Source organism: Anas acuta, chromosome 4, assembly GCF_963932015.1.
Source record: "Anas acuta chromosome 4, bAnaAcu1.1, whole genome shotgun sequence".
Classification (NCBI taxonomy): domain Eukaryota; kingdom Metazoa; phylum Chordata; class Aves; order Anseriformes; family Anatidae; genus Anas; species Anas acuta.
This window is the reverse complement of record NC_088982.1, coordinates 8,480,230-8,506,277: the sequence shown is the minus strand read 5'-3', so window position 1 is coordinate 8,506,277 and position 26,048 is coordinate 8,480,230. Positions and strand designations below refer to the sequence as shown.

At 40.7% G+C, this 26,048-nt stretch overlaps 1 protein-coding gene across 3 annotated transcripts; it reads left to right on the top strand.

The window, feature by feature from the left end:
* Positions 1-26,048, top strand: NELFA (negative elongation factor complex member A). Of its 3 annotated transcripts, none has more exons than XM_068679695.1 (12): positions 1-153; positions 786-1,050; positions 7,992-8,163; positions 9,283-9,444; positions 10,376-10,465; positions 14,053-14,183; positions 14,362-14,431; positions 15,210-15,298; positions 16,482-16,593; positions 18,882-19,138; positions 20,154-20,253; positions 21,761-26,048. In XM_068679695.1, exons 2-12 carry the CDS (start codon positions 799-801, stop codon positions 21,943-21,945), a joined length of 1,620 nt encoding a protein of 539 aa, XP_068535796.1. In that variant the 5' UTR covers positions 1-153; positions 786-798; the 3' UTR covers positions 21,946-26,048. The 3 variants fall into 3 exon arrangements, with proteins under 3 accessions (XP_068535796.1, XP_068535795.1, XP_068535794.1); XM_068679694.1 differs by lacking the exon at positions 1-153 and adding an exon at positions 347-662; XM_068679693.1 differs by lacking the exon at positions 1-153 and having other exon boundaries at positions 347-1,050.

Sequence of the window (26,048 nt, the reverse complement as noted above, 5' to 3'; positions counted from 1 at the left end):
ACTCAGCTCCACTTCTGTCAAATGACAGCCTTACAGGGAAGTTTCATCATCCAGCAATCACGCTGGCACGCTGTGCTAGCCGGCTGAGGTAAAAAGAAAGCCAAAGCGGCTGACAGAAGGAGGGGAGCGATGAGGAAGCCAGAAATGAGGGAGGTGGGTGCGCTTTGAGATGTTATTAACCTTTAATTAGACATTAATAGGAGACGCGGGGTGCCGGGTGGGGGACATGGGGTGTGTTTTCAGTAGGGGCAAAGCAGAAGCACGGCTGATGTGGGCCTTTTGTGAGGCGGGAGGGAGGACATGAGGGAAGGAGACGTGGTGCCACCTCCGCCTCCCCTCGCTGCGCCGGAGGGGCCGGCCCAGCCCAGCCCCAGGGAGCGAAGGGCGGGCTCGCAGCGGGGCCCTCAGCCCTTCTCCCTCCGAGAGAAGGACACCGAGCCGCTGAGGGGCCGGCCTCTGCCTCGGAGCGAGCCGCGGAGATCGGGCACCCCGCTCCCGGCTGCCGGAGCCGCTGAGGAAAACCGCGAGGCGCAACGAGCCGGGGCCGCCCGGCGCCATCTTGCGTTACGGCAGCCATGCCCGTGGCGGGCGCCATTTTGCACCCGAGAGCGAGCCGCGAGCAGCCGCGCTCCGTTCCCCCGCATTGGGCGCCGCCATTTTAGGTTACGGCAGCCCCTCCGCCTATCCCTAGAGCCCGGCCTCGCAGGGCGCCGCCATTTTGGGTTACGAACGCGGCTGCGACCCGCAGGGGTCCTCACCCCCCTGTTCCCTCCCCCTCCCTTTAGGTGTCCCCGTAAGATGCCGGTGGAGAACCCCCTCTTTTTTCGGCCCGCTCCCAAGATGGCGTCGATGCGGGAGAGCGACACCGGCCTGTGGCTGCACAACAAGCTGGGCTCCACGGACGAGCTGTGGGCGCCGCCGAGCATCGCCTCGCTCCTCACGGCCTCCGTCATCGACAACATCCGCCTCTGCTTCCACGGCCTCTCCTCGGCCGTCAAGCTCAAGCTGCTGCTGGGGATGCTGCACCTGCCCCGCCGGGCGGTGGATGAGGTGAGAGCCCCGGGGGGGGCGTGAGGGGAGATAAAAGGAGGGGGGGGGTGGGGCGGCTGTGCCTCTACTGCCTCCCCACTACGCGTCTTCTTCTTCATAAATTTGCGTTAAATGCTTCCTCGAGGGTAGGTGGCCGGGGAGGGGTGCGCGGGGGGGCTCTCCCCGATGTTTTTCTGTGGAGAAAAGAGGAGGGAAAGGAGGCCTCAGTGAGGCCTGCAGGACAGGGGGCTGTGGGGTGAGGAGAAGCGCTCGGGTTTCGCTTGAGCAGGGCGAGAGCGCTCCTCAGGCGTCGCTGCCCCCTGCCCCGCAGCCCTGGGCTCCTGGAAGCAATTTTGTGCCCAAAACCTCGCTCACCCCCACACAGGCTGTGTTTTGGGGCAGTTTGTATGCTTCTGGCGCTGCTTTAGAGGAGAGGGCTTTTCTGAGCCCGTTCCAGAATGAGGGGAAGGAGCAGCGGCGTGTGTTAGGCTTCCTGAACGCCTTCCTTAGGGCTGGCAGCTGTGTAGGTGTCCTGAGCTAAACATCTGGGGTTTAGGAAGGACAGCAGCAAGTGCTGAAACTTTGGGGATGGGAGATTTAGGGTCTGTGATGAGCAGTGTTTTTTTCACCACCTTCTTGCACTCACATCATAGTTGAGGGGAGCACTGCTGTTTTTGCTTTTTTACCTTCCTGAGAACAGCTGGTGCTTTTCCTTTGCTCTCCTACCCCGGCTAATAAGCTGGCTGGCTGAAGCCAGAGCTGGCACTGTAGGTCCAGAAGATCTCTTATTCACTTGGCCCTGGACCATACTTCATCTGCACCTGGCTTGTTCCTACCAGCAGGCAGCTACTGGTGTTTGGGGCAATAGCTGAGGAGTGGCTGAGGAAGCTTAACATGAATCAGTCAGGTTTAAGGAATTCCTATCCTACTTGTGCCATGTGTGTGGTACAGTTTCCCATAACAATTATGGAGATAGTGCACAGTTAATCTGCACCTCAGCTCTGCTTGCACCAGTCTCTTGTGTAGGACACAGATGCTTAGACTTTACATACATCTGTACTAGACAGGGTGTGGAAAGACTACGTAATTCTGCTTATTGCATTTGGTGTACTTCTAAGCTGCAGATGCACAGACATGAAGTGTAAGCAGTAGTTTGTGGCAAGACAGACCCCTACATGCACTGTATGTTTGTGTGGATCTTTGTAGTTATGTGTAAATGCTGTCACTTAAAAAAAAAAAAAAAAAAAAAAAGATGAAACACTGAGCAAAAAAGTTTTTTTTTTTTTTTTTTTAAATACTATATTTATGCTTAGTGCCTGTCCAGAGCACAAGCTGTCTTACTTGTACGTGACAGATGCAGTGGTGTTTTGGACAAACAAAATAACCCAGGGTAGGAAGAGAGGGATAGGGAACTCCATAGGCTCACATGAACTGTTGGATGTGCAAGATTCTTATGAAGTAGTGTGAAAATCCAAGGAGCTTGGAAAAAATAAGTATTGCAGTGTGCAGAAAAAAAGCCAACAAATCAGTGGTGGTTTTTAGGCCTAAGAGAAAGGTCCCTATGCTTTGTAAAATTCCTTCATAAATAAGTCAAATGCCAGCTCTCTGAGGGAGCAACACTGAAGCAAACTAAAATAATTTGTTGAAGTGCCCTGTGTGTTCACTGGATACATAAAAACTGTCTTTAAATTGATTAAAATTAAGGACCAGGTAGCCAGCAGCTGCACTTGATTTGTGCTTTTGTTAACCATGGAGATGAAGTGTATCTAAATAAGAGCAAGTCGGTTGCTGTTCCTTTTTATAGATAATTACAGTGATTAGTTGTGTTCCAAATATAAAGCTCTTGTTACTGCTGAAACAAAAGATGCTGTGAGATTTTCCACTTCTTTGTTTGTGAAGTCAATCACAAATTTAATCTTTTCATGGTAAACAGAGCATGCTTGATCAAGATGTAATCAAGTCAGTCAAGGGATTTACTGTATCTTCAGCCCTTTACAAAGTACCTGTAACGTTTTAATTATTTGGAGGGAACGTGATTCTTTACTAAGAGGAAGAGCTTAAAAAGCCCTCTTTTTAAAAAAGAAAAACCAAGGAGGCAGAAACATTTAACATTGTTAGTAGCTCTGCTATTATCATTATAGTCTTCCTTCTATAAATTACTTTAAAAAAAAAAAAATAATTGCTTGTGGAGCCAAGCTGCTGACTGAAGGGGATGTCTTATCAGACACCCGTGTGATGAGTTTGATAACAAGTCTTCATAAATAAAACCTATTTATGTAGCTTACTGTCAGTGCTTGGGCTATTTTAGCTGGCATACCTGTAGCTGGCTGTCTGGAAGTGGAATTCTTCATTTGGAAATCATTCCCATATCTGAAAGTGATTTAACTTGACTATGAAGTTATTTTACTAGTCCCTTTGGGAAGTAATGTGCGTGTTTTCCATACCATGTGCCCAGTCTATAGATCGCGTGTGAGGAGCACTGAGCTGGCATTTGGAAACTTAAAATAGTATTAGAAAATGTTACATCAGCTTTGTAAAGCTTTGAGGATCTTGATAGAGGATGCAGGATATACTTCTGGTCATGGTAAATGATACTTCCCTCTCTAGATAACAGATTGAACTTAGTTCTCCTCAAAACCTTTTTTTTGTTCTCTTTATAATAGCGTTTTAACTGGCACAGAATAGCATGGAAACCATTTGGAGGCAGACATCTGAGTAAAAATTGATGTGGTAATCAAGAGAAGTGTGGCATTACTTGGTTTAGAAGGGATTTAATTGGCTTCTTGTCCTTTCTAAATCTCTGTGAAGGCTGCAGTCTAGACAAGCAAATCTTCAATGAGCTTTCAGGAGAGCTCAGACCTTTGCTGAAGTGTTATGTTTCTTAAATGCAATACCCTGCAGTTTGGTACTATGTTTTCATTCCCTGCTCTAAATATTGTGTATATATTAGTGACTTAATCCTTGTAATACTCCTGTGGGATAAGTAATAAACCTAAATTTTTATCATGCTGTGAACCTCATTACAGCTTGTTTGTTCCCACTGACTAATAAGGATAATTGGCTCCCATTTTCATTTTAATAGTTAAGTGTGTTTTGTAGGCAGCTATCAAAAACATCCTTTCCTGCTGTAATTCTATGGGCAGAGTTTGTGAACTCCCAAATCTCCCTGCCTCCCAGCTTTTTTCTGCTAAACTGTTTCTAGATGATTATGCTTGTCTGAAATAATGCCTAATGCTCAGCGTAGTGGTGACCAGGGTTTCAGTGGTGATGTTGGCAGCCACTTCTGTTTATTTTGCATATTATATTCCTTTTCGCCCAGTTCACATCCATGACAGCAAGGTTTTTTTTGTTTTGTGCCAGGGTTTCATTTATTTGTTCAGGGTTAGACTGATGTTCCAGTCGGGTCTGGAATGAGGAGTGGGTGCTTCTGTGCTCTGTGAAAGCAGCTTGCAAGTAAGGTACTGCCTGCTCTTCTGTGACTGGAGCTGTGCAGAAGAGAGCAAAAAATCTGTTTTTTGCTTGCTTGTATGAACCAGGAGTCCCCTATCCACGCAAGTGAGAATTGTGGGGCACTAGTGCAAAGGCATAAGCAGGTGCCTGGCACTCACTTTTCCCTGTTCAGAACAGCCAGGCTGCTACGCAGCCTTCTGGCCCACGTTTAAGGTCCATTTTTCTGAGCTGCAGTATGTATTTTAATCTAATATTACTCCTGGCCACTATACACTTTGTCGTCATTAAAATAATACATATACAGGAGTGTGATTTGATCCGTCCTAGTTTTGTAGCACATAAATATTAATGCTGTGCTTCCCATCCAGTGCTTTTAGCTTAATGAAAATGCTCTGTAATTGCACAGGTACTTATTAAATATGACCTGTGGCCCCTGAAAGATTAGAGCTTGATAGGCTTTGTTAGCCAGCTGTTGGTGCAGTTGTTTAAAGGCATAGTCCCGTGTTAATTTAGGCCTAATAGCAAGCAAATTAGTGGGAATGCTTTGCAAGAAGCCTTGCTGGAGCTGTGACTTGGCGCATTTCTAGTAATGTTTCCTCTCTTCACCCATTCCCACAGTGCTGTTCCTATGCTCTTCCTGCACAGCCGTTATTAATCTCCCTTTGTCTCTGTTCCTGGGCTTTTTGCATCCTGCCTGATCCTTTCTTGGTATGTTTCTCCTCATGTCCTATGCCAGCAGGCTGAGAAAAATGCTTAAAATTCCTGAGTTTTAGATGAGAGAAGTGCCAGGACGTGTTGCATCCGATCTTGACATTCATGCCTAACGAGACAGTGGTGGAGCCTATCAGGATCTTCCTGACCTAGTGTTACAATCTTACTCGATTACGACTTCGGGTTTATGGCTGTGCTGAAAAGTAACAGGGGAAAAAAAAACATACCTAGGATTCTCTATTGCTAAACTGCATTTCATGCATTCTCAGACAACAAAAGGGTTTTTTTCTGGCTACCAGTTGAACAGCAAATTGGGAATGTGTATTTAAATTGCAGCTTGGAGGCAAACCTGCAGCAAAGCTCAAATCCAGGCTTGTCAAAAGCAAACCTGTGTTGAGGCAAGGTCTCTGGGTCGCTCACAGTGCACGGTGCAGAGTCCTTCGCTTGCCTGTGCGTGGCAGGGGCTGTTCTCTTACCATCTGCTGCAAGGCTGTGTGATAATGTCACTTGTCCAGTGCTAGGTGAACAAATTCTTCCTGGGCTCCTTCCTTGGAAGAACCAAAATCATGCCTAGCATCAGGTTGTGGCCTCGGACTGTCCCGAGGGCAGTGTGGATGTAACTTGCCTGGACAGCAGTGCCGTAGGAACATGTGTCATACAGGATGGAGCTCTGAATTTTTGGGCTGAGAGTGAGTTCGGTGGAGCAGATATGAAGGCTAAATTAGGAGGGTACAGGAGACATCTTTCTTCCAACTACTGTCTGAGTTTTTGATGGAAAAACTGCATTCTGTGCATTTATCTGCGCATCTGTGGTGCCCAGATAAAAGCTGGTCAGCAAGTTAGAAATTAATCACAGCTTCAGCAGCTGTCCTTGCCTGGTTTGAATTTTCAGGTGTTTTGTGTAAAGCAGCCCTGAATCCCTAGGGGACAGATATGAGAATAGAGGACTTGGGGTAGTATTCACACCCATGTTCATCTGCTGCAGGAGAAACAACTTGTGACAGGCAGTGTAGGCTTAGAACAGAGACCGACAAATCTGTGTGGAGTTGGGAGGGATTTTTATGTTTAATGAGAAAGAAAAGAGCCATGGAGGACACCCAATGCTAGAGCCTTAGAAGTTGATCCTCTCCCTTGGGCAAGCGTTGGCTAAATTTGCCAGCACGCCGACCAGTGTGAGGCCGTGGTTATGCAGTCACTTAAATCCAAAGCAAATCAATTGTGCTGCTGAAAATGGCAAATGACTGTTGTGGTGTCAACTTTCTGCTCTGCTGTTCTCCCGGTTCTAATGTCTGACTAGTGAGCCACGCTGGGGGCTGATTGAGCTGGGAGCCACTAGGTTTGCAGCTGGACAAACTGATCTGCATTTTTTGTGTTAAAGGACAAACTGCCCTCTAAAAGCACTTTTTTTTTTTTTTTTTTTTATACCTGACTAAAGTGAGAGGGCACTAACATTGACATTTCCCAGTTCCCTTCACCCACACAATGTTTGTCTATCTCTGACTGCTGAGGTTTAGGGGGGGGAATGGAGAGCAAAACTTCAGCTTCATTTCTTAGGGTTACATGAGTACAGTAAACTTATTAGATCTCCTCATAGGAGAGAAGGCCAGCTTGAGATAAGGGGAAATAAGTACAGCATTAAGGTGAAGGCAAATCTTTTGCTTGTCTCCCTCTGTTCAGAAACAGGTAGACGTAATAGGCCACAATCAGCTGTGAATAGTCAAAATTCAAGTATTTCCTTATACTTCATCATCAGTTCTGTAATGCTGATACCATACACATAGTCCATATAAACACTTTCAGTGACTTTATTCTGATGTTTGTGGCTTGATAGGTAATGCACTACATCTCGATCATCTTAGTTCTGTGAAGCCAATACTTAGCTTACATGAGCAGTTTTCTGAAGAAAAACAAGTGTTAGGTCTTTATTTCAGAGTTTTAAGCTGAAATTTAATGAATTAAGCAAATTACAGAATTAAACCAGCTAATTTAAGAAATAGCAATTCACTCTGTAAAATTCCAACCACAATCACTAGATTTTATTTCATAATGCTAGCATACGTGTTGATCAGTAATTCAAAAAATTACCATGACTATATATTTCATTAATTTTACATTTCCCCTTTTTCAAGATAGGTGCTCAAAAGGAAAAATTCCCTATAGAAGCTTAGGGTAAATGGAAAATCCAAACTACTCGTGGCATTAGAGGGCTGGGTGTGCTTCTGTAATAGTTTTTGTCAGGTATTACAAATGTTATTAGCATGAAACAATTTTTGACCCAATCTTAACTAAAATTTTGAGGACTTGGCTTACATTTGTGTGATGTGGATACAGCCTGTCTGCTATTTTATTCTGTAGCACAAGAGGGGGTTCATCTGAACTTAGACACCTATTCTTATTTGTGTTCTAGTTGAATATTGTTATTACTGGTAGTAATCTGTGGGTACACTGGGTGTGTAAGTGGGCCGTAGAATGTACAGGGACAATGCTGTAAAGATGTGTCCTGTTTCTAGTGAAAATGTTCTGTGCTGAAGGAAGCTTTGAGCTGCTAAAAGCTCAAAGGACACTTGTTAGATTGACCAAATACAGTATTTACTAAGAAAAATCTTGGTTAATTCTTCGCTTCATTCTGTAATTAACATATAACTGTGTTGAAGCCATCTCCCTCTTCCCTTCCCCTGTAGTAAAACATTGTGCATGTTTATACTAGTGTCTTTAAATATATATGTATATAAAATTAACCCAATGACAACCTGTTTAGAACTGCTTCCAATTGGCTGATTTTCTTTTTCTTTTTTTGTTAGATGAAAGGGGCACTGACTGAAATTATCCAGCTCGCTACCTTGGATTCAGACCCCTGGGTCTTAATGGTAGCTGATATTTTAAAATCCTTTCCAGATACTGGCTCCCTTAACCTTGATCTTGAAGAACAGAATCCCAATGTTCAAGATATTTTAGGAGAGCTTAGAGAAAAAGGTAAGTGTCTGTTGTAGAAAGCTACAGAAATATGATACCTTTTTTCAGGAACAGGCTTTCTCTTCACAGGGAGTGAAGCTACCCTACTGTCTTAACAGTGTTGGTATCGGGACAAGCAGTATGTCTTCTCTCATAACTGCCACAGTTCATGACCTGGCATGATACTGGAACTGTGGCATTTGAGGAATGGTAACCTCTTAAATTATCTCTTAACAAATCATCAGAACTTGCACCGGGTCCCTTGGTGTTTGTGAAGGGCGACATACAAGTTAATGTTGTTTCACCAGTGCTGTAGACAGCCTGTATGTGCGGCCAGGTAATACTGAGTTACTGCAGCTTCATAAGCTAAACTGTTAAACACTGTTCTCTTGTATTTTGTGCTAAGGCCAACAACGAGAAAGGTTTCTGCAACACCTTTGTGGGACAGGTGGGGTGTCTCTGCCCCAAGTTTTCATCTAGCCAACAAATGATAGGTGCTGAGGGAAGGACTGGTCAGAAGGAGCATTAACTTGCTGTCTGACTAGCTGTGGATGGTCCAGTAGCTGGTAATACTGGCCCAGGCACTTGCACATTTTCTGCTTCAAACAACGTTGTAAATGCTGGTGCAAAGCCACTCGTACTTCAGTGGGTTTGATTTAGCAAATCGCCCAGAAAAAGCCCTTAGGCATCAATGATCAGAAATGGGCTTGGAGTTATTATTGGAATATCACAATACTGGAATGCCTTGGAGGTGGAAGCATCGTTTTTTCCACTATAAACAAATGATCATTTGTCTGTTCACATTCTTGGTTTTGACTTCTGTTCAGTAGTTTTCAAAAACTACACAGAAAGGAAGAATCTGGGAATTTCATCATTATCTTTTTGCTCTAACAATGGTAGCTCATTTACAACTGCTATAATTTGTCTAGGCAATTAACATGAGAGCACTTATGAACCTAATGTTAAAAAAAAAACACCTTATTAACTGGCTATATACTGTTTTAATTAGAGCTAAATTACTCCTGGTGTTTAATTGAGTAATCTAAAACTTAAAGCACCTGTAGAGTCAAGTAGTAGAATGTTTTGTAATTAGCTATCAGATGTTTATACCCATGTGTACTGTGTTAACTCTTTATGCAGTAAGTGAATGTGAAACATCAGCTATGTTGCCGTTGGAATGCCAATACTTAAACAAAAATGCCTTGACAACACTAGCTGGGCCACTTACTCCCCCAGTGAAACACTTCCAGCTGAAAAGGAAACCTAAAAGTGCCACTCTCCGAGCTGAACTCTTGCAGAAGTGTAAGTAGTGTTACAGCTAGTTTATAACACTGAGTAACAAGTTAAGCTGTGAAAGGAAAATTCATTCTTAGCTTTACTCTTCAGTAAAGGTATATATGGCAATATTTTCTGTTCTAAGAGCTTTTTCCCCCCCATGCATGCACCCTTGATAAACAGGCATGTGTGGGGGAGCAGGTGCAAGTCATTCTAGCCATGATTATATTAAAATGTTACCCTTGATTGAAATGCTCTTCAGACTTAAAAGGGATACAAAAAGCTGTATCTTTTTAAAGCACAGATATATTCAGTTATGGGTATATTTAAGTCAGTTGTGAAGACTTGTGAGGGATAGCTTTGGTTAAAGCTCCTGAAATGAAACTGGTATGACAGTTTTATTTTGCCATATGTTTCTGCAACAGGGAGCAAGAGCTGCTCTGCTAATTAATGCTTTCTTTTGCTTGGTATGTTTTTATGGAGGGGTGAAAGCCAACAGGGTTTTCACTAACAAAAGACAATGTATGTATGCATGTAGGTAATGGTAGCTGATCTGAGTGATCTTAGTTTATTTCACCTGCTGCTGTATTGCTGCAGTTTGATTCCTGCTTGCTTGTGGCTTGAGTAGTTGTTGTTTTTTAATAATAAAAAAAAAAAGCTACAAATCTTATAGAAAATTTCTTACAACATAATTATTTACATATTTATTGAATTCATTGTATGTTCTCATTTATTTTCAGCTTAGACCATCTTGTCAGTTGTGCAGTCATATTGACTCTGCATTTTGCCAAATACTGTGTAACTTACATGAATGCCCCGTTTAGTTAAAACATGTTTCTTCTTGATATTCCCACCCTTTAAATATATCAGTTAATATTTTATGAGAAGCCAAAAATTGTATTTGTCCAGCACAGATTTTGTAGTAACTGAAGTTTTGGGTTTTGTTTTCTTTTTGTAGCAACAGAAACTGCACAACAGCTCAAGAAGACTGCAGGAGTGCCTTTTCATGCCAAAGGCAGGGGACTGGTCAAAAAGATTGATACAACAAGTATGGCTCACTTGTGTCACTTACCTGAAAGAAAATCTGATAAAATAATGTTTGCTGAAGAGTAAAAATACGAAGTCTATTTTCTACAAAAACTTAACTTACAGAGAAGTAAAACATGTATCTCCTTCCTTTCTTTACAGCTGTTTAATTTTTTAACAAGTTTTCTCAAAAAGAACAAGAGTTGCTATCTAAAAAAAACACCAGAATATCTGTCATGCTTATTTAAAACATGTGCAGATAGATCATGCTTATAGACTTCAGTAAGAACTTGATTTGCATCATTCCAGGAATAACTCCTGACTAAGCCATGTTCTTCCAAAAGGGAGCAGAGTGAGTGGATCACAGTGATCTGCTGTGGTCTCTGAAATATTGTGAAGTAGATTGAGACTAGCTTATACGTATTCATACAATCCCACATAGATAAAGGGAGGGGAAAATACTCTTAACTGTAGAGCATGGAATAACTTGTGATTACTCCCAAGGAGGCTAGGAATAACTTGTGATTACTCCCAAGGAGGCTAGCTTAAATGTAACAGATAAGAAAACCACAGGTAAATCTCAGTCAAACAGATCCAAGCAAGGGCAAGGAACGTTCAGTTAAGAGCCAACCAATCATTGTGATATTCATGTTTTCTGAGCGTTAAGTAACACGGTATTTTAGTGGAACACTGCTTACTGCAGCTAAGCACGCACAATGCCTTCTAATTAACATACATGAAAAAGATGTATAATAATCAATACAAAACTGAAGAAAGAGTTTTAACTGTTCACTAAGTTTTAACTGCCCCATTTTTTTCTATAAGTTTGAGAGCGAGAAGAGGGTTTGAAATTAGTAACACTCTAAATCACTGCACAGCTAGATTTTTTTCTTGTTTCTGGCCACCAGTATGTTGCTGAGGTATAAAACTTGAATAATTTCTCGGTGTGGCATCTAGAAACAACAAGACACCTTCTTGATGCATTTTAATGTATTCAATTTGAGCATCAAAGTGTTTAGCCACGTTTGTACTTCCTACACAAATGCAAGAAGTGCAGTTGAAATTGGACCTAAAAATTGTCCCAGTGTAGAAACTGACCATTAGTTCTATGACACTTTCTATTCTAACTTTTATTTCAGCCATTTAATATTAAAGTGGTCTTTTGGCCTTTAAAGCCGGGTGGTCTCTAGAAATAGCAGTTATGGGACCAGCTGGGGTTTCCACTCCTGTAACTTGCTCATATAGGTCAGAGTTGTCCTGGGCTGAAAATGTTTTCAGTAAAATATGTAGAGGGATTCAGGGTATACAGCATCAAACTAAAATTCTGTTTGACCTAAAATGTTGACCAAATTGTAGGGTATGAGGAGATTGTCAGATGGGTCAAAGACCTGACAAATATTTATTTGACTAGTGGATTTTTTTTTAGCAGTTGATTAAAGATTGCTGGTTTTAGCGCTCATATGAAGTGTGAGATAGAGGGGTAACTGTGAAGTTGAGGGGGGAACAGCTTCTTAAGTGTAGAAACTTTTTGCTTACTACTGAGGCAGCAATTTTTCTGCTTGTGGTATAGAGCCAAGTTGGATCCTCCTGGTGTAAACAGCAGCTCCAGAATTCTAAACCCTTGTGTAAAGCAGTAATTTACACTTCCGTTGGGTTACAAAAGCCTTTAAGTCTGCAGAAGCAATCTAACAGCACCAGCCAAATAGCATCTTACTCTGAGGCAGCATCCAACCTTGTGGTACTTTGAAACTATATATTAGCTTCTCTGAAATCTAAGGTGTTAGGGTTTTTTTTTTTCCTTTGCCTTAAAAGGCAGGGATGGTGGAAATTGGGAGTCTTTGAGGTAAAAAAATAAATAAACAGAATCATAGAATATCCTTCTGGGTTCCTTCCAACTCAGAATTGAATGTAGCTCCTGACTCCAACAAGACCACCCAAAAACACAATTATGTTTGAGAGCATTGTCCAAGTGGTTCTGGATCTCCAGCAGGCTTGGTGCTGTGACTGCTTCCTTGAGGAGCCTGTTCCAGTGCTGCATTTACGCATTTATATTCAGAGGTGCAAAGTGGGAGAACCAAGCATTAACATACGAATGGGACTGATGCCACTTCTAATAAGAGTGGTGATTTGGGACACTGGAAGAAGCCAGGGTGGTTACCCTGCAGCTTATTTAACTCCCCAGGTGTGGCTCTCATGACTGTGCTGTCTTGCACAGTAACTGTGCAGCGTTTGATGGTCAGCCTCTGTGTTCTGCATTGGAGTGGTGGCACCCTTGATGGGGGAGTATTGGTGTCCCCTTCAGCTACAATGTGCTGCTGGAGTTCTCCTGCCTTCTTAGGTGTAAGGGTAGGCGATTAAGTTCTATGGTTTATAGAGGTAGGAAGGTTGGTCATCCTGCAAAAACTGGCTTAGGACCAAAACAGCCAGTATTCAACCAAGGCATTGTGAATCTTGTTTTTTTCATGATGTCCTGTATATCTTAACATCTACAAATGGATCTGATTCTCACAGAATCACCTAGGTTAGAAGAGACCTCCAAGATCACCTAGTCCAACCTCTGGCCTAACACTAACAAGTCTTCTGCTAAACCATATCCCTAAGCTCTACACCTAAATGTCTTTAAAAGACCTCCAGGGATGGTGACTCCACCACTTCCCTGGGCGGCCCATTCCAATGCCTAACAACCCTGTCGGTAAAGAATTTTTTCCATATATCCAACCTAAACCTCCCATGGCACAACTTTAGCCCATTTCCCCTCGTCCTGTCGCCAGGCACGGTGGAGAATAGACCAACCCCCACCTCACTACAGCCTCCTTTAATGTACTTACAAAGAGTGTTAAGGTTGCCTCTGAGCCTCCTCTTCTATGGGTTGAACGATCCCAGCTCCCTCAGCTGCTCCTCATAGGACTTGTTCTCCAGACCCCTTACCAGCTTTGTTGCCCTTCTCTGGACACACTTGGGACACCTCCATGTCCCATGTTCTGACCCCTTTAGTGCCAATACAGCCTGTGCTATGTTGAGACTGCTTAGTGAATGTAAATGGTAAGCTCAATGGAAAGAGAGAAGCTTGCAGGAGCACTTGTTAGTCAGTTACAGGAACTTTAACCACCTCTGGCCAAAATCTTTGATTAGATACAGTCTTACCAAGTAACTATATCTTAATGGTCAAAGACTGACTTTGGCAATAGTCAGACTCAGAACATCGATGCCTAATACTTTTTTTGTGTGTTTGAATTTTGTTCTTTGTAAATAAGGAAAGTATAAATGTATGTTTGGAAAGTGTATTTTGATAGCAGTGAGCCTATTTGATTTACTTCATTTAGAATGTGAAGAAAAACATTCAAGGCATGTAACTGTAATAAAAATTACTTATTAAGCTTTGGGATTGTGAGCATTAGCCTAGGGAGTGACTCTTACTCCTTGTTTGAAGGGTAAAGCCCAATCTGACCTTTGAAAAACATTTAGCAGAGAGTTCCACATTAGCAGCTTTTGAAGTTAAGGGGGTGGAGGGCTATTAAGAAAGGAAAAAAGTTGAAGAACTCTTTATTATTTTCTATGTAACTAATGAAGCAAGTATTACAATTGTTGCCTTTTTTGATCTTCCTTAAGCACCACTCAAAGGAATACCAAAACAAGCTCCCTTCAGGAGTACTTCAGCACCTAGTGTATTTAGCCCTTCTGGAAACAGGACTCCCATTCCTCCTTCACGAACACCTCTGCGCAAAGAAAGAGGAGTAAAGGTAGGTGAGCTCTTCCTCAGTCACTTGCATTCCCCTCAGATCTCCTCCCAATTTGGAAGTGAGTTTGTAATGCTATTTTAAATCAAGTATCAGTACGCTAAAGAAAAAAAAATAAGGATAATGTTTAGATACAAATTGACAAAAATGTAATAACTTACTGTTACTCTGCACTTTTCAGCTTTTAGATATCTCTGAGCTAGATATGGTCGGTGCTGGCCGTGAAGCAAAGAGAAGAAGAAAGACATTAGGTTGGTATAGAACACTGCTAATGTACTTAGAAATCAGATCTAGGTTTATAGTGCTATTTTATTCTTGATTTGTTAAAATTCATTTTTAGGTAAGCTTCCAAGAAAAAAGGGCAACAAAGAGCCTGAAGGGAGGAATTCCACTTTTTTTTTCCCCCCAGTGCCACTAATCATAATGCATGTGCCTTGTTAAAAACTTGTGCTTTGCACAACAAAGATGGGTGTGAGACTAGCTTCAGGTCTGAAATTGCACTCAGATTTTGATATACTAATTTCTGCTGGTTGCACAGCCATGGAAAGAAATTCAGAGTAATCTTGGAAAAAATATCTATTTCCAAAATTGTGGACAGGATTTTAAGAATTGAATATCTCATATACTACTCTTGCTCAAGTGATAGTGCATTAAATATCAGGAAGATAGGGTAGCCAATTTTCTTCTCCCCAGAACAACCTTGTATTTGTTTCCAGAAACATCTAAAATCTCAGAATAAAATCATAACTGCAATTAAAAATATATATATAGTTTTTACTATCAGAAAATAAGCTAGTTCAGCCAAATTGCTTAGCTACTCTATCTTGATGTGTGTTTACATTGTGGTTCTTTCCACTATTGTTTTTTAAATTGTGTATGAAGTTCATGTTCATTGCTGTAACCTTTCAGCATGTACCTCTTAAGAATGATTTAGCAGAATCTGAAAAAAATTGGTTTTATATTCTTGTTTAAATCTAATTCACTATTTAAGAAAACTTCCTTGAACTGACTTCTGTTTCTATGTAATAGATACAGAAGTTGTGGAAAAGCAAGCCAAAGAAGAAACAGTAGTAGAAAATGCTACTCCAGACTATGCTGCTGGCCTTGTGTCTACACAGGTAAAGAAAAAACATCAAAAAAAAATACCCCAAAACCAAATAGCAGTGTAAAGATGAGGAAACCATGGTGCACGTTATTCTAAAACACTAATGGTATTTTTCTAAGCTGTTGAAGGATACCTCAATATTAAAAACAAAATATTTACATAATTATTTCAAAATTCTACTCCACTGTCTTCAAAAACGATTTAAAGCAGGATCGAGGTGAAGCTTTTGATTTTTCTTGTTGCTCTTTTAAGTTTGTGGTGGAGTATGGCACTTACAGTAACTGAGGATTGTTGCCTCTTGTCAGAGATCCCAGATTCAGGGAACTTTCCAATACCTGGTGAGGTAGAGTCACGTTGGGAGCACCTGCGAGTTTTACTCTGCTTCCTTTGTGACCCCAGTGGAATGGTGTGCACAGACACAGTGAGGAGTACTTGTCATTGGGCCATGCCTAGGAGGAGTAACTGAATATCTATAGCTAAGTAAGAAAGACTGGTGCAGCTTTACTTTTCTTTAATTGTATCTCAGGACGTAGCTTTTGCAAGACCGTGAAAGTGTTTAGATAGTATCCATGCAGTTTTTTCAGATACCTGTTCTCCATGTCCATTACTAAGAAACAGGGCAGAGGAACTGAAGGCGGTTTCATTGCTGTGCAGCCTGAACTGTAGTGGCTGCAAGCACTCCCTGGTTTGCAAGTGCAGACTCCATTGACGACACTGTTTGGGAGCTGCTGTCCGTAGAGAGTAGTGTCAGTCAGTGCTAAATATTGCTAAGAATCATGGTCATTGTACAGAACTGAGTACCTGTGAGTCTTTTAAATCTTAGTTTTACTTAGTAAAAATAAAACATATAAGATAGGTCGTTAATTTTAGCATCTCTGACTCCAGCAGCTCAACTCTGCAAAAGTACATATTCCATCACAATAGTACCTTTTTCTGGCTCAGCTGTGTTTTTGAAAGCAACTTTGATCTGAATTATGAGAAATAAAAGCTGCTTTTCTTCCTCCTAAGGTAATTCTAATGTACAGAGTTCATATAGGGAGTTAGGGCAAGTATGACATTTGAACCTTAAGAGAGGAGTCCATAATTAAGTTCCCATAATGAATATTCTAGCAGTACTAATTCTGAAGCTGTATTTAAAATGGAAAAGCTGCACATAAGTACCTGCATTATGGCCATAACACTTTTCTGTTTTACAGAAACTTGGCTCATTGAACAATGAGCCAGCACTACCTTCTACAAGTTATTTACCTGCTACTCCCAGTGTGGTGCCATCTTCCTCATATATCCCAAGCTCTGAAACACAGCCAGGTAAAAGATACTTTTTTTTTTTTTTTTTTTTGCTATTGGAACTTAATACTTCTAACTCTATATAGTTTTACTGTCTAACTTTTCACAAACATACAGTCCCTCAACTCTGACCTTCGTAGTCTAAAAATCCACTGCAGGACCCAGCCTTTAGGTTAAATGACAGGTCTGTACTTAACCAAATAAAGAAAATGCTTGTTCTTTTTATGTCTTAAAATGACTGCTTTGCTTGCTTGACTTAATTTACTGGTTATTTTTTCTTTTCCTATAGTGGGAAATATAATTTTTTCTTTCCCAAAGAAATACCAGTAATGTACACAAAGATAGAGTATATAGTCAATATAGACACAACCATATGCATGCTATTTGCAAGATGGATAGCTGCTTTCAAGAGTTGCGTGTTCCTAGAAGCAGATATACGTGTATGTTTGCTTTCACATAGGCTTTTCCTTTATCCTTCTACTTTGTCTGGTAGCTAATACTTGAGCTCCCTCATACTTGGAGAAGGGCTATGTTTCTTTCAATGTTGGAAAACTGTCAGCAGTAAAAAAAAAAAAAAAAAAAAAAAAGCAAAACTCTTGTACAATACTTTGTTTCTCCATCTTGTATTTTTACACACTTTCCTTTACTTTTCCTTCCCTGCTGGATGTAAAGCCTTAAAGGAACATATCAGTTTGCAGTAACAGATATGCATGACTGGGATTCATTACCCCAGTTTGTAGCTACAGAGAACCGATGTTGCAGTCTAATGCACAATTTTAACAAGTGCTTGTTGATATCTGGTGCTGTAACATTTGCCTTTATGTGAGCTGTGGTGTGTTGGTCACAATAGGAAAAAGTCTATGTAAAAACTGATCGTTTAGCTTGGCTCTGAAACAGTTGAGAATCTCTCTGAAGGTCCATGCAAATCTCCCTGGCAGAAAATTGGCATCTCTGGAAGGAGCGCAGCCAAAAGCGCATCAGTGTTGTCAGCAGTTAGTATTATTTTCCAGAGCGTTGGCAATGTATTCGACAGCAGAAGAAGCCTAGTTTAAAATTCTTTGTTCCTTGTTTTTTTTTTTTTTCTAACTTTTATTTTCTTCTGGAGCGTGGGGTATCTAGCTTTCCATATGGGCATGGAATATGAAACTCTTTTCTTAATGAGAGACACAAGATCCTTGGAGTTGGTTTCATGTGATCTGAGGTTGCATAATTGACATATGTTACTTTATGCAAGTCAATTATTCTGACATGAGAGGAAGCCTATAATAAAACTTAAGAGATTTGTACAAAACTAGTAGGCAGCTAATTGTTACAATGTTTGTACAAGTACCCAGTGTCCTGTTCCACTTCTTACTGGGTAAGAGCTATATTTCTAAGACAGATGCTATATCTGTGCCTAGATGAATAAATGGTAGACCCCTCAAAAATGTCTAAAATTCGATCTGAGTTATCAGCTGAGCTGTGATCTGTATTTGCATTTTAGTCTGTTGTGAATGTGGTAAAAATTGGTTAGCTTAAACCTCATGAGAGTCATGGAAAGTACTAAAGTAGCTGTGTCTCTGTCAGAAAGCTGCAAAAAAAAAAATTGTCCAGAGCATGCGCTGGGTATCAGCTGCCTGCTGGACAATGCAGTAACCTGTGAAATCACAGTGACTTGATCGTATAACTTACCTTCAGCTGCAGTCAGGTTTGGAATAGTAACTCCCCTGGATGGTTAAGTACAGGTGAATAAATGAACTTTGAGGAAAAAAATCAGAATTAGGACTCCTCAATATTGAGGGGCTTGGGCCTTCTTAGCAGTTAGTGTTTAAATGAATTATTTTGGAGACTGCATTTAATTCTCTGATCAGTTGAAGTATTTATGTATTTTCAGTATTTGTTACTGGCTGAGACTTAATTACCACTTTCTTTGGAAGCTACATTAGGTTAAAAAAAAAAATAAATCTGTCTTTGGCTTTTACATAACAGTACAGCAATAATCTTGCTAGGGTCAGCACACAGTTGTTGTAGCAATATAAGTTAAAAGTAGATCAGTTTAATAACTGATATCCATTAAACACAAATGTTGGTACTATACAGAGTAATTCATATTGGAAAGCTACTCACTGTTGTCTAATTATTGAAGACAAATGAGTGGAGGGAACATCAGCTCTTGAGTTTTTCAGATGGGTATTAGGCAGCATATTGAGTCATGGTGCTAAAATGAAAAAATTGGAATTTTTAGATCTCTTTATAAAGTCCACTGGTGTTGCTGATACCTGTTTGTGGATTATAACTTTTTTTGTTGTTGTCCTGATTGTTCTTCACAGCTGGCTCTGCACGAGAGGCCTTGCAGACTAACAGGCAGACTGAAGAGCCTGCAGCTCCAAATGCTACCACAACTCTTCCTGCGCAATTCAAACAAAGAACACCCATGTACAATAGTAACTCTAATCCTCCTGCAACTACACCTACCTCACCCCTAACACCTACCACACCTCCTGCCATTTCCCCTGCAGCACAAGCACCACAAGTGGCCCCTCAAACTCAGCAACAGCCACCACCGAAAAAAAGCCTCTCTCTTACAGTAAGTAAAAAACAAAAGCCATTCTTAACTGCTGCTTTGGATGTAGATCAGAATATGCAAATTGTTATTGTTGGTCTTACGGGATATGTTGACAATTCATGGCCTTAGGTTCATGAAGTGATTGAAGCTGCTTATCTGCAACCAAAGATAATGAAAATATTTTTGTGGCTTCATTAACATGTTAATCGCAGCTTTAGTTGTGCAGCGTCAATGTTACAGATGCCTTTATTTACAGCTGCTTATTATGTGACACAATATTTTGTTCCTTTTTACAAAGAATTTTGGGAGAAAGGCATATTTCCAGCAGAGCTGTTGCATGGCCACTAGTGTATGTTAAGCTGCTAAAAGGGATCATGTTGCAGTGGTAGGAGAGAAGGTCCCAGCAGAATAAAGGCAAAAGCCTTGATTTATTTTCCCACCCCCCCACTGCACATCTTCTGAAGCCTGAGAGCGAGAAGGAAACTAAACAGCAATTACTTATGTGCTGCAGCTTCTTATTGCTGGTATGTTTGTATATTATGAGTGTGCTTCAAGTTAAGCAGGTAATCAATTTAAGATGCAACTGCTTTGAAGCTTTCACTGAGCGTGCCTTTAAGCCTAGCTTGCAGGACCTGCACTTCAAGAAGCTACGTGACTTTTTTTAAAGTAAAGCAGAGCTACTGAAAAAATTCTTTGAAATTACAGCAAGGCTGTTTGGACTGTAGAAGAAACATTAAAAAAAAATAACCTGAGGTCATAATACAGAATGGATAGTGTAAACATCAAGACTCTTAACACTTGTTTCTGTAACTATTTAAAGAATCTTCTTTTCTCAGTTTGTTTCAGAATTCAGTTGCAGCTGCAAGTGCTAGGAGTAAGCATTAAAGAGGGCAAGGTTTGAGGTTAAGGATTTTGTCTATTTTATGCCTACGTACAAATATTTACCTTATTCTTTTTCTTGTCTCTTTGCCAAAAAGGTACTGTATTAATACAGTGTTTTCCCCACTGGAATTCATATTTATTGTATCTGTTACAGAGGGAGCAAATGTATGCTGCACAGGAAATGTTCAAGACTGCAAACAAAGTCACAAGGCCAGAGAAGGCTCTTATACTTGGATTCATGGCAGGATCCAGAGGCATGTATTGAGACTAAATTGCTTTGCTTTTTAATACTCCAATCTGAAATAGAGCGTAGCATTTCTGAATGTACATATGTGAGTGCAAGAGTCTTGCTTTAGCACACTGTGTATGTGCTAGACACTGTTTCACTCTGAACTGTATTTTTAAGTTCTGGCTACCTGGAAACAGGTCTCTGGGCCTTTGGTCCAATAAGAATTGAACTGTCCCAGCAGCCCCTAAACGCAGAACATAGAACAGAACACATGCAGTATCAGTGCTCAGGAGTTGAGGAAAAATAAGCCAGCCAGTCAGAACAATGAACAGACTGTGTCCTCGTCTTCTGTCTAGAAGACTGGTGGATGAACCTTCTTTCGTGGCAACTCAAGGTAACAGTTGCCTTGTAAGAACCTCTTCGTGAACTCCAGAGTGTTAGAAATGTAGTAGCTGTTGTCTCAGGCACTCTGAGTAGCTACAGGTGCTATGAATCACAGATCAGCTGTCTTGTACTATACTGGCCTTGATACACGAAGGCTGTTTTACCCAGCAGACTACTAACTGTAAGATGAGAATGGGTGTAAGAATCCTTAAGTGAACTCTCATCTGCACTAGCTCTGGTTTCTAATCTGGTATTTGATGCATCTTATCACTAGAGTGCTGGAGCCTAAATGTGGCTCGTGCATTTGGATTAATGTAGTTATTAATGTGTTATTCAAGATGGCCAGGATAGAGTTACTGTGGTAATCACTGGGCTTAAAGAAAGTTTTATATATCCTGCATTCATGAGGGTGCTCTTAGTGCAAGATGCTGCTTCAGAATGCAGTGGCAGGATGTACTTTAATACATGCAGTGATCTTTTTGTAATGCAAGGTAGAATATTACTTTTGAAAGTGTGCACCTGTTACCTGTTTATGTGAAATACATAAGTATATAATAATATGAGTTCCTACAGTAGTGGTGTCAACACCTTTTGAAATTTGAATAAATATCTGTCAAGTGTGATATTCTTGAGTTCCCGAGTGCCAGTTCCCAATAGCTTGACATTTACCATTCAATACTCGTGCTGAAATGGAAAATCTTACGAGTGAGTGATTTCAGTGAAGTTATTTGGGCCTCCACAACTGCTGAAAACTGATGAGCTTTTTAGCTGTGAAATGTATCCCAAAGAGAACAACTTCGGTAGTTCAGGTTTACCAAATCCTATCTAAACATAAGCTTCCCTTATATTTCTTAAGGCAGACAGACATGATATTGGCATGCTTCTGACCCCCTTTTGCTGTTTTCTAGTTTGTTCTTCTAGTTACTTTAGCATTGGTTGTTCATCATCTGAGGTTTGTTTTTGTTGTACTTAAAATACAGTCTGTGATGTATGCAATGTAAAAAGTCTGTGTGGCTACATACCGTAGTGTCATTACTTGCTATTAGGTTTGGGTTTGGATTTTTCTGGCATGAGACTTTAAATCTCCATCAGGTGCTCTTTTTCATGTTGCTGCAATGTATAACTTGTTTCTATTCTTGTTTTCACAGAGAATCCTTGCCAAGAGCAAGGTGACATCATTCAAATCAAACTCAGCGAGCATACAGAAGATTTACCAAAGGCAGATGGCACTGGCAGCACCACTATGTTGGTTGATACAGTCTTTGAAATGAACTATGCTACTGGTGAATGGACCAGATTCAAGAAGTACAAACCTATAACTAATGTCTCCTAAGAGATGCAGCAGCAGCAGACTGGACCAAATCAAGCTTAGAGTCAACCAGCTCATAAAGTATGTTAACTGTACAAAATGGCATTCATGTGTACATTTCTTATTACCCTCCAGCATAGAAGTTGTGGCTCTTTGACCTAACTGGGCTCAGTGAATGCAGAAGAAGATGATGTCAAACCTTTTTTTTTTTTTTTAATACGGTAAAAGGAAAGGTGATCTTAGGGGGCAAGTGGTTGGTGGCTTTTTGTTTCGTTTTCCTACAGTTTGAGATGCTGGAGGAGGAGATCACAGCTGAAAGATGACAGGTGGGAGCAGTTTACTTCTGAGTACCACAAGAGAAGACTACTGCACAGTCATTCACAGTTTACCATTTAAACGAGGGCACAGATCTTTATTGTAAAAAAGTATTTTCTCTGGCTACGTGGGTTCCATTGTAAGAACGGACGCTTAAAGCACCACAGGTCAATGCTTGGTTGTTTTGTAATTCGGCTGCAGTATAACTAAATATTGCGAATGTCTAGTGGCTGATGGTACCCACTGTCTGTTTAGCCTCTTTATGCTTGGGTCATAGGATGGGATTGAGCAGCTTTAACTTGCTATATTGTCAGTGTCCATGCCCAGCACGACTTAATCTATATTTGGCATTATTTGAGATCCAGAGAAACTGAGTATCACAACTTTTCTGGGGAAAAAAAATAGCAAAACTAGGCAGAAAAATGAAAAGTAGCCGTGGGTTGTTGCTGTGTGGGAGTGATAGCTCTTTGCCATGGAAGTGAGTGATAGCTCTTTGCCATGGAAGTCTGAGGGTAGAAGTTGGACTGTGGCTCTTGCATGGCAAGCCCTCTGAACAGCCTGGGAGCAAACAAAACTAGTACATCTCAAGACTGATTGCAGCTGCTTTTTTAAATGCCCCTTCAAGTGATTGACATGAATAAGATGGTTAGCAAAACAAAACTTGTCTTGAGGCAGTGTTAATTAATGTATGTTTGTTTGGTTAAGCAGTCATAAGTTGCTTGATTACCAAGCCCTGATCCAAAAAGCTTTGAATGAGTATAGCTGTGGTTCTTACCAGTGCAGTTATCACTATAATCACTAATGTGGCTACAAATATACTGGCGTATAAATGTGCCTTATACTTGTCCCCTCCTAGTAGAAGCACATTTTTATCTTTGACTGTTTTCACACCACTGGTTTAACCTGACTTTGTGTAATTATAGCTTGCATTTATTGAGAGGGTTTGTGTACATAGTTCAAGGTTCATTGTTTGGAGACTTGTTTTCATTCTTTGATGGAGACTTGGATTAAATGCCTCGTTTCTCAGTACTTGTATGTGGAGCTGTGCTTAGTTGGGAATGGTGCTTAGAAGGAAAACATACAACGAGTAGCCTAACGGCTTTCTAATGCTGAGGGGGTACCTTGGGCTGACTTAGAGGTTTCTGTTAAAGTGGAACTCTTAGGACAAAATGAGGCTTTTCTCTTTTCTGAAAAGAAAGCAGACCAAATCCCATAAGTACTTGTATACTAACAACGATGTTTAGGTGATTGTTTAGAATATTTTATATTGGGGAATTTTTATTGCATTCTTATTTTTAGTTTTTCAACCTGTTATCCAACTGAATGTGGAAAGCATAAGTAACAAGAGAATCTGTATTCTACGGCGTTTTAAGATGTGACCAAAATTATAGATTTCTTAACTATATTTGAGCAAATACACAAAATGTTCTAGCTCCTGTAGTGTGCAAGTTATTTGATGGTACCTGCTACCATTATGGAGTGTTGTGCATGTTTTAGGGTGAAAGTTAGGTTCCACATATAACTGTCACAAGGGGGGCTCTCCACATTATTAGCCCGTTTCAGAAGCAGTGTAGATTGTGATTCTGATTGTGTTTTTTTTCTTTAAGCAGCTAGAAACCAGCCTGACAGGTGCGGATGAGTAGTGGGTTTTAGTTTTTAGGATGAGTTCAGTATAAATGCGTTATCATGGCTATAACTTATTTTGTTATGTTACACAGTAAGGGCTAAGAATAGAATATAAAAAGATTCATCTTTTAAAAGAAAGGTTTCAAGGAAAGTGACATTCCTTTTCTTGTCTGCATTCAGATTTTTAAAGTTTTTTTTTGTGATGACCAGTTTCCTGTAAAGTAAATATGTATGATACTTCTGTCTTAACTGTTCCTGCTTGCTAGAGAAGCTGCAAGTACCAAATACAATTAAAAAAAAGACTTTTAGAAAATTGGCTGGCTTGAGGGGCATGTACTGTTGTTATAAATTGCTGTTTCAAGACTCTTTGCAGTTTGGTAGTGACAAAGTGCTGCTGTGTGATGACTCCTTTGGCTTACTTGAGATTAATGGAGGTACCTCACTAAACTTTCAGTCCGCACAAGTCTGCGTTTCAGACCTGTGGCGTTGGGATGGGGAGAGCTGTCCCTCTCCTCTTCAAGAAGTCCTTCTAGGATGCACTTGAGTCATCCAAGTGCGGTAGTGCGTTGAAAGCCTACCATGCTGCTGCCTAATCTTTGCTGCATAACAAAGTTGGTCTCCAGGCCTGTTTGTTTGAAGTCAGTCACGCAATAAATGGGAATTTTAAGTAGAAACACAGTATTTTTAATTCTGTTAGGTCATTAGGATGAAGATGACACTGCAAAATAACTTATTTTTTAAAGTGACTTTATGACCTTCAACACCATAGCATTATTTCAACTTTGATCTGTGAATCTAGAAAGGTTTTTTTAAATGCTTAAAGAAAGGGAAGCTTTTGCAATGTTCTTAAAATGATACGGTAAGAAGTAACTACATGGAGCTCCGGTTCAGAGAATGAAATCATTGAACCCATGGCCTGAAAGTAGCGTGCCAGACAACTCAGAAAGGGCAACATCAACACTTAAATTCCAGTATAATGGAGTTGTTGCATACAAAACAAAATCTGGCCCTGGAACTTGATATTTTTTGTCTTAAATATTCAGTCATTGTTAGCTGGGTTCTGTACAGTGAAGCTCAATGTGTGCTGCAAGACTAAATAAAAACATCTGTTGCCTCTAGAATGATTTGCTGATGTACCAACGAGTTGACCAGAGAAGTAGTTCAGAGTCTTCTTAGAGCTGTTTGTGTCCTTTCCCTCATCCCAAGCATGAAGCTTTAAGAAATAGGAAGCCCAACCTTTAAGTGTTGCTGGACCGCAGCAAGGCAGGATGTCCCAGCTTCTCTTGTCCTTGCTTGTAAAGAAGCACCTACCTGTCTGATGTGCAAGTCAGGGCACAATGAGTGGAAATATGGCTTATAGCAATGGAAGTGGCTTGTGTTTATTTCCTGTCCAAATTTTTAGTTCTTGAAGGGGGGGTGGGGGGAAAGAACACATCTGCATACACAGGCTTCTTGAAGAACTTGCCCTACAGCGAAGTCCGGGTTTCTTTAGGCTCCATTTTTCTTTTATGAGTGCCATGAGGACCAGAAAGAGTGAAATTGTTTTAATGAAGGCGAGCCCAAGGAGGATGCTGAGCAAGAGTCCTGATTACAGATTCCTTCTTCCTTCTAGACAGAACACTTTTCCTGCTCTAGTTCTCTGTAGTTATCTCCATACAAAGCTGTCCAGACTTAGTATGGTTAACACTCTAGTGTTGGGCCAGTATTCTGTGGGTTAACTTGATTTCTCTGTGGGTTAACTTGTTTCCTCACTGGTAGCTTTGCCACTTAACCTTTCAGTTAAATACCATAGGATACTGGATGCAATGGAGAGGAGCCTCTGGTAGTTGCTTGACACCTTTGTGTGAAATTGTAATTTGACTAAGTCATGTCAAAGTGCAGGTTGCTTGTCTAGTTGCAAGGAGTGTGAGACTTTGACATTATACAATTGAAGAGTGAATCATATTTTCATAGTATGATCTGACTGGAAAAAAAAAAAAGACTAAAAAATGTTGAGCCAGAGCCCTCTGGGAATCTGGTGCCTTTAACGAGAAATGTCATTTTGTGAATTGTTACATCTATCGCATAGCCCGTATGTTTTCTATTGTTTTTTTTGTACAGTTGTAAATTCAAAATATTCTGTCTTTGGGTACGTATTTTCAGTGTAATACAGTATGTATAATAAAAATTTAGATTTTCTAAGGAAA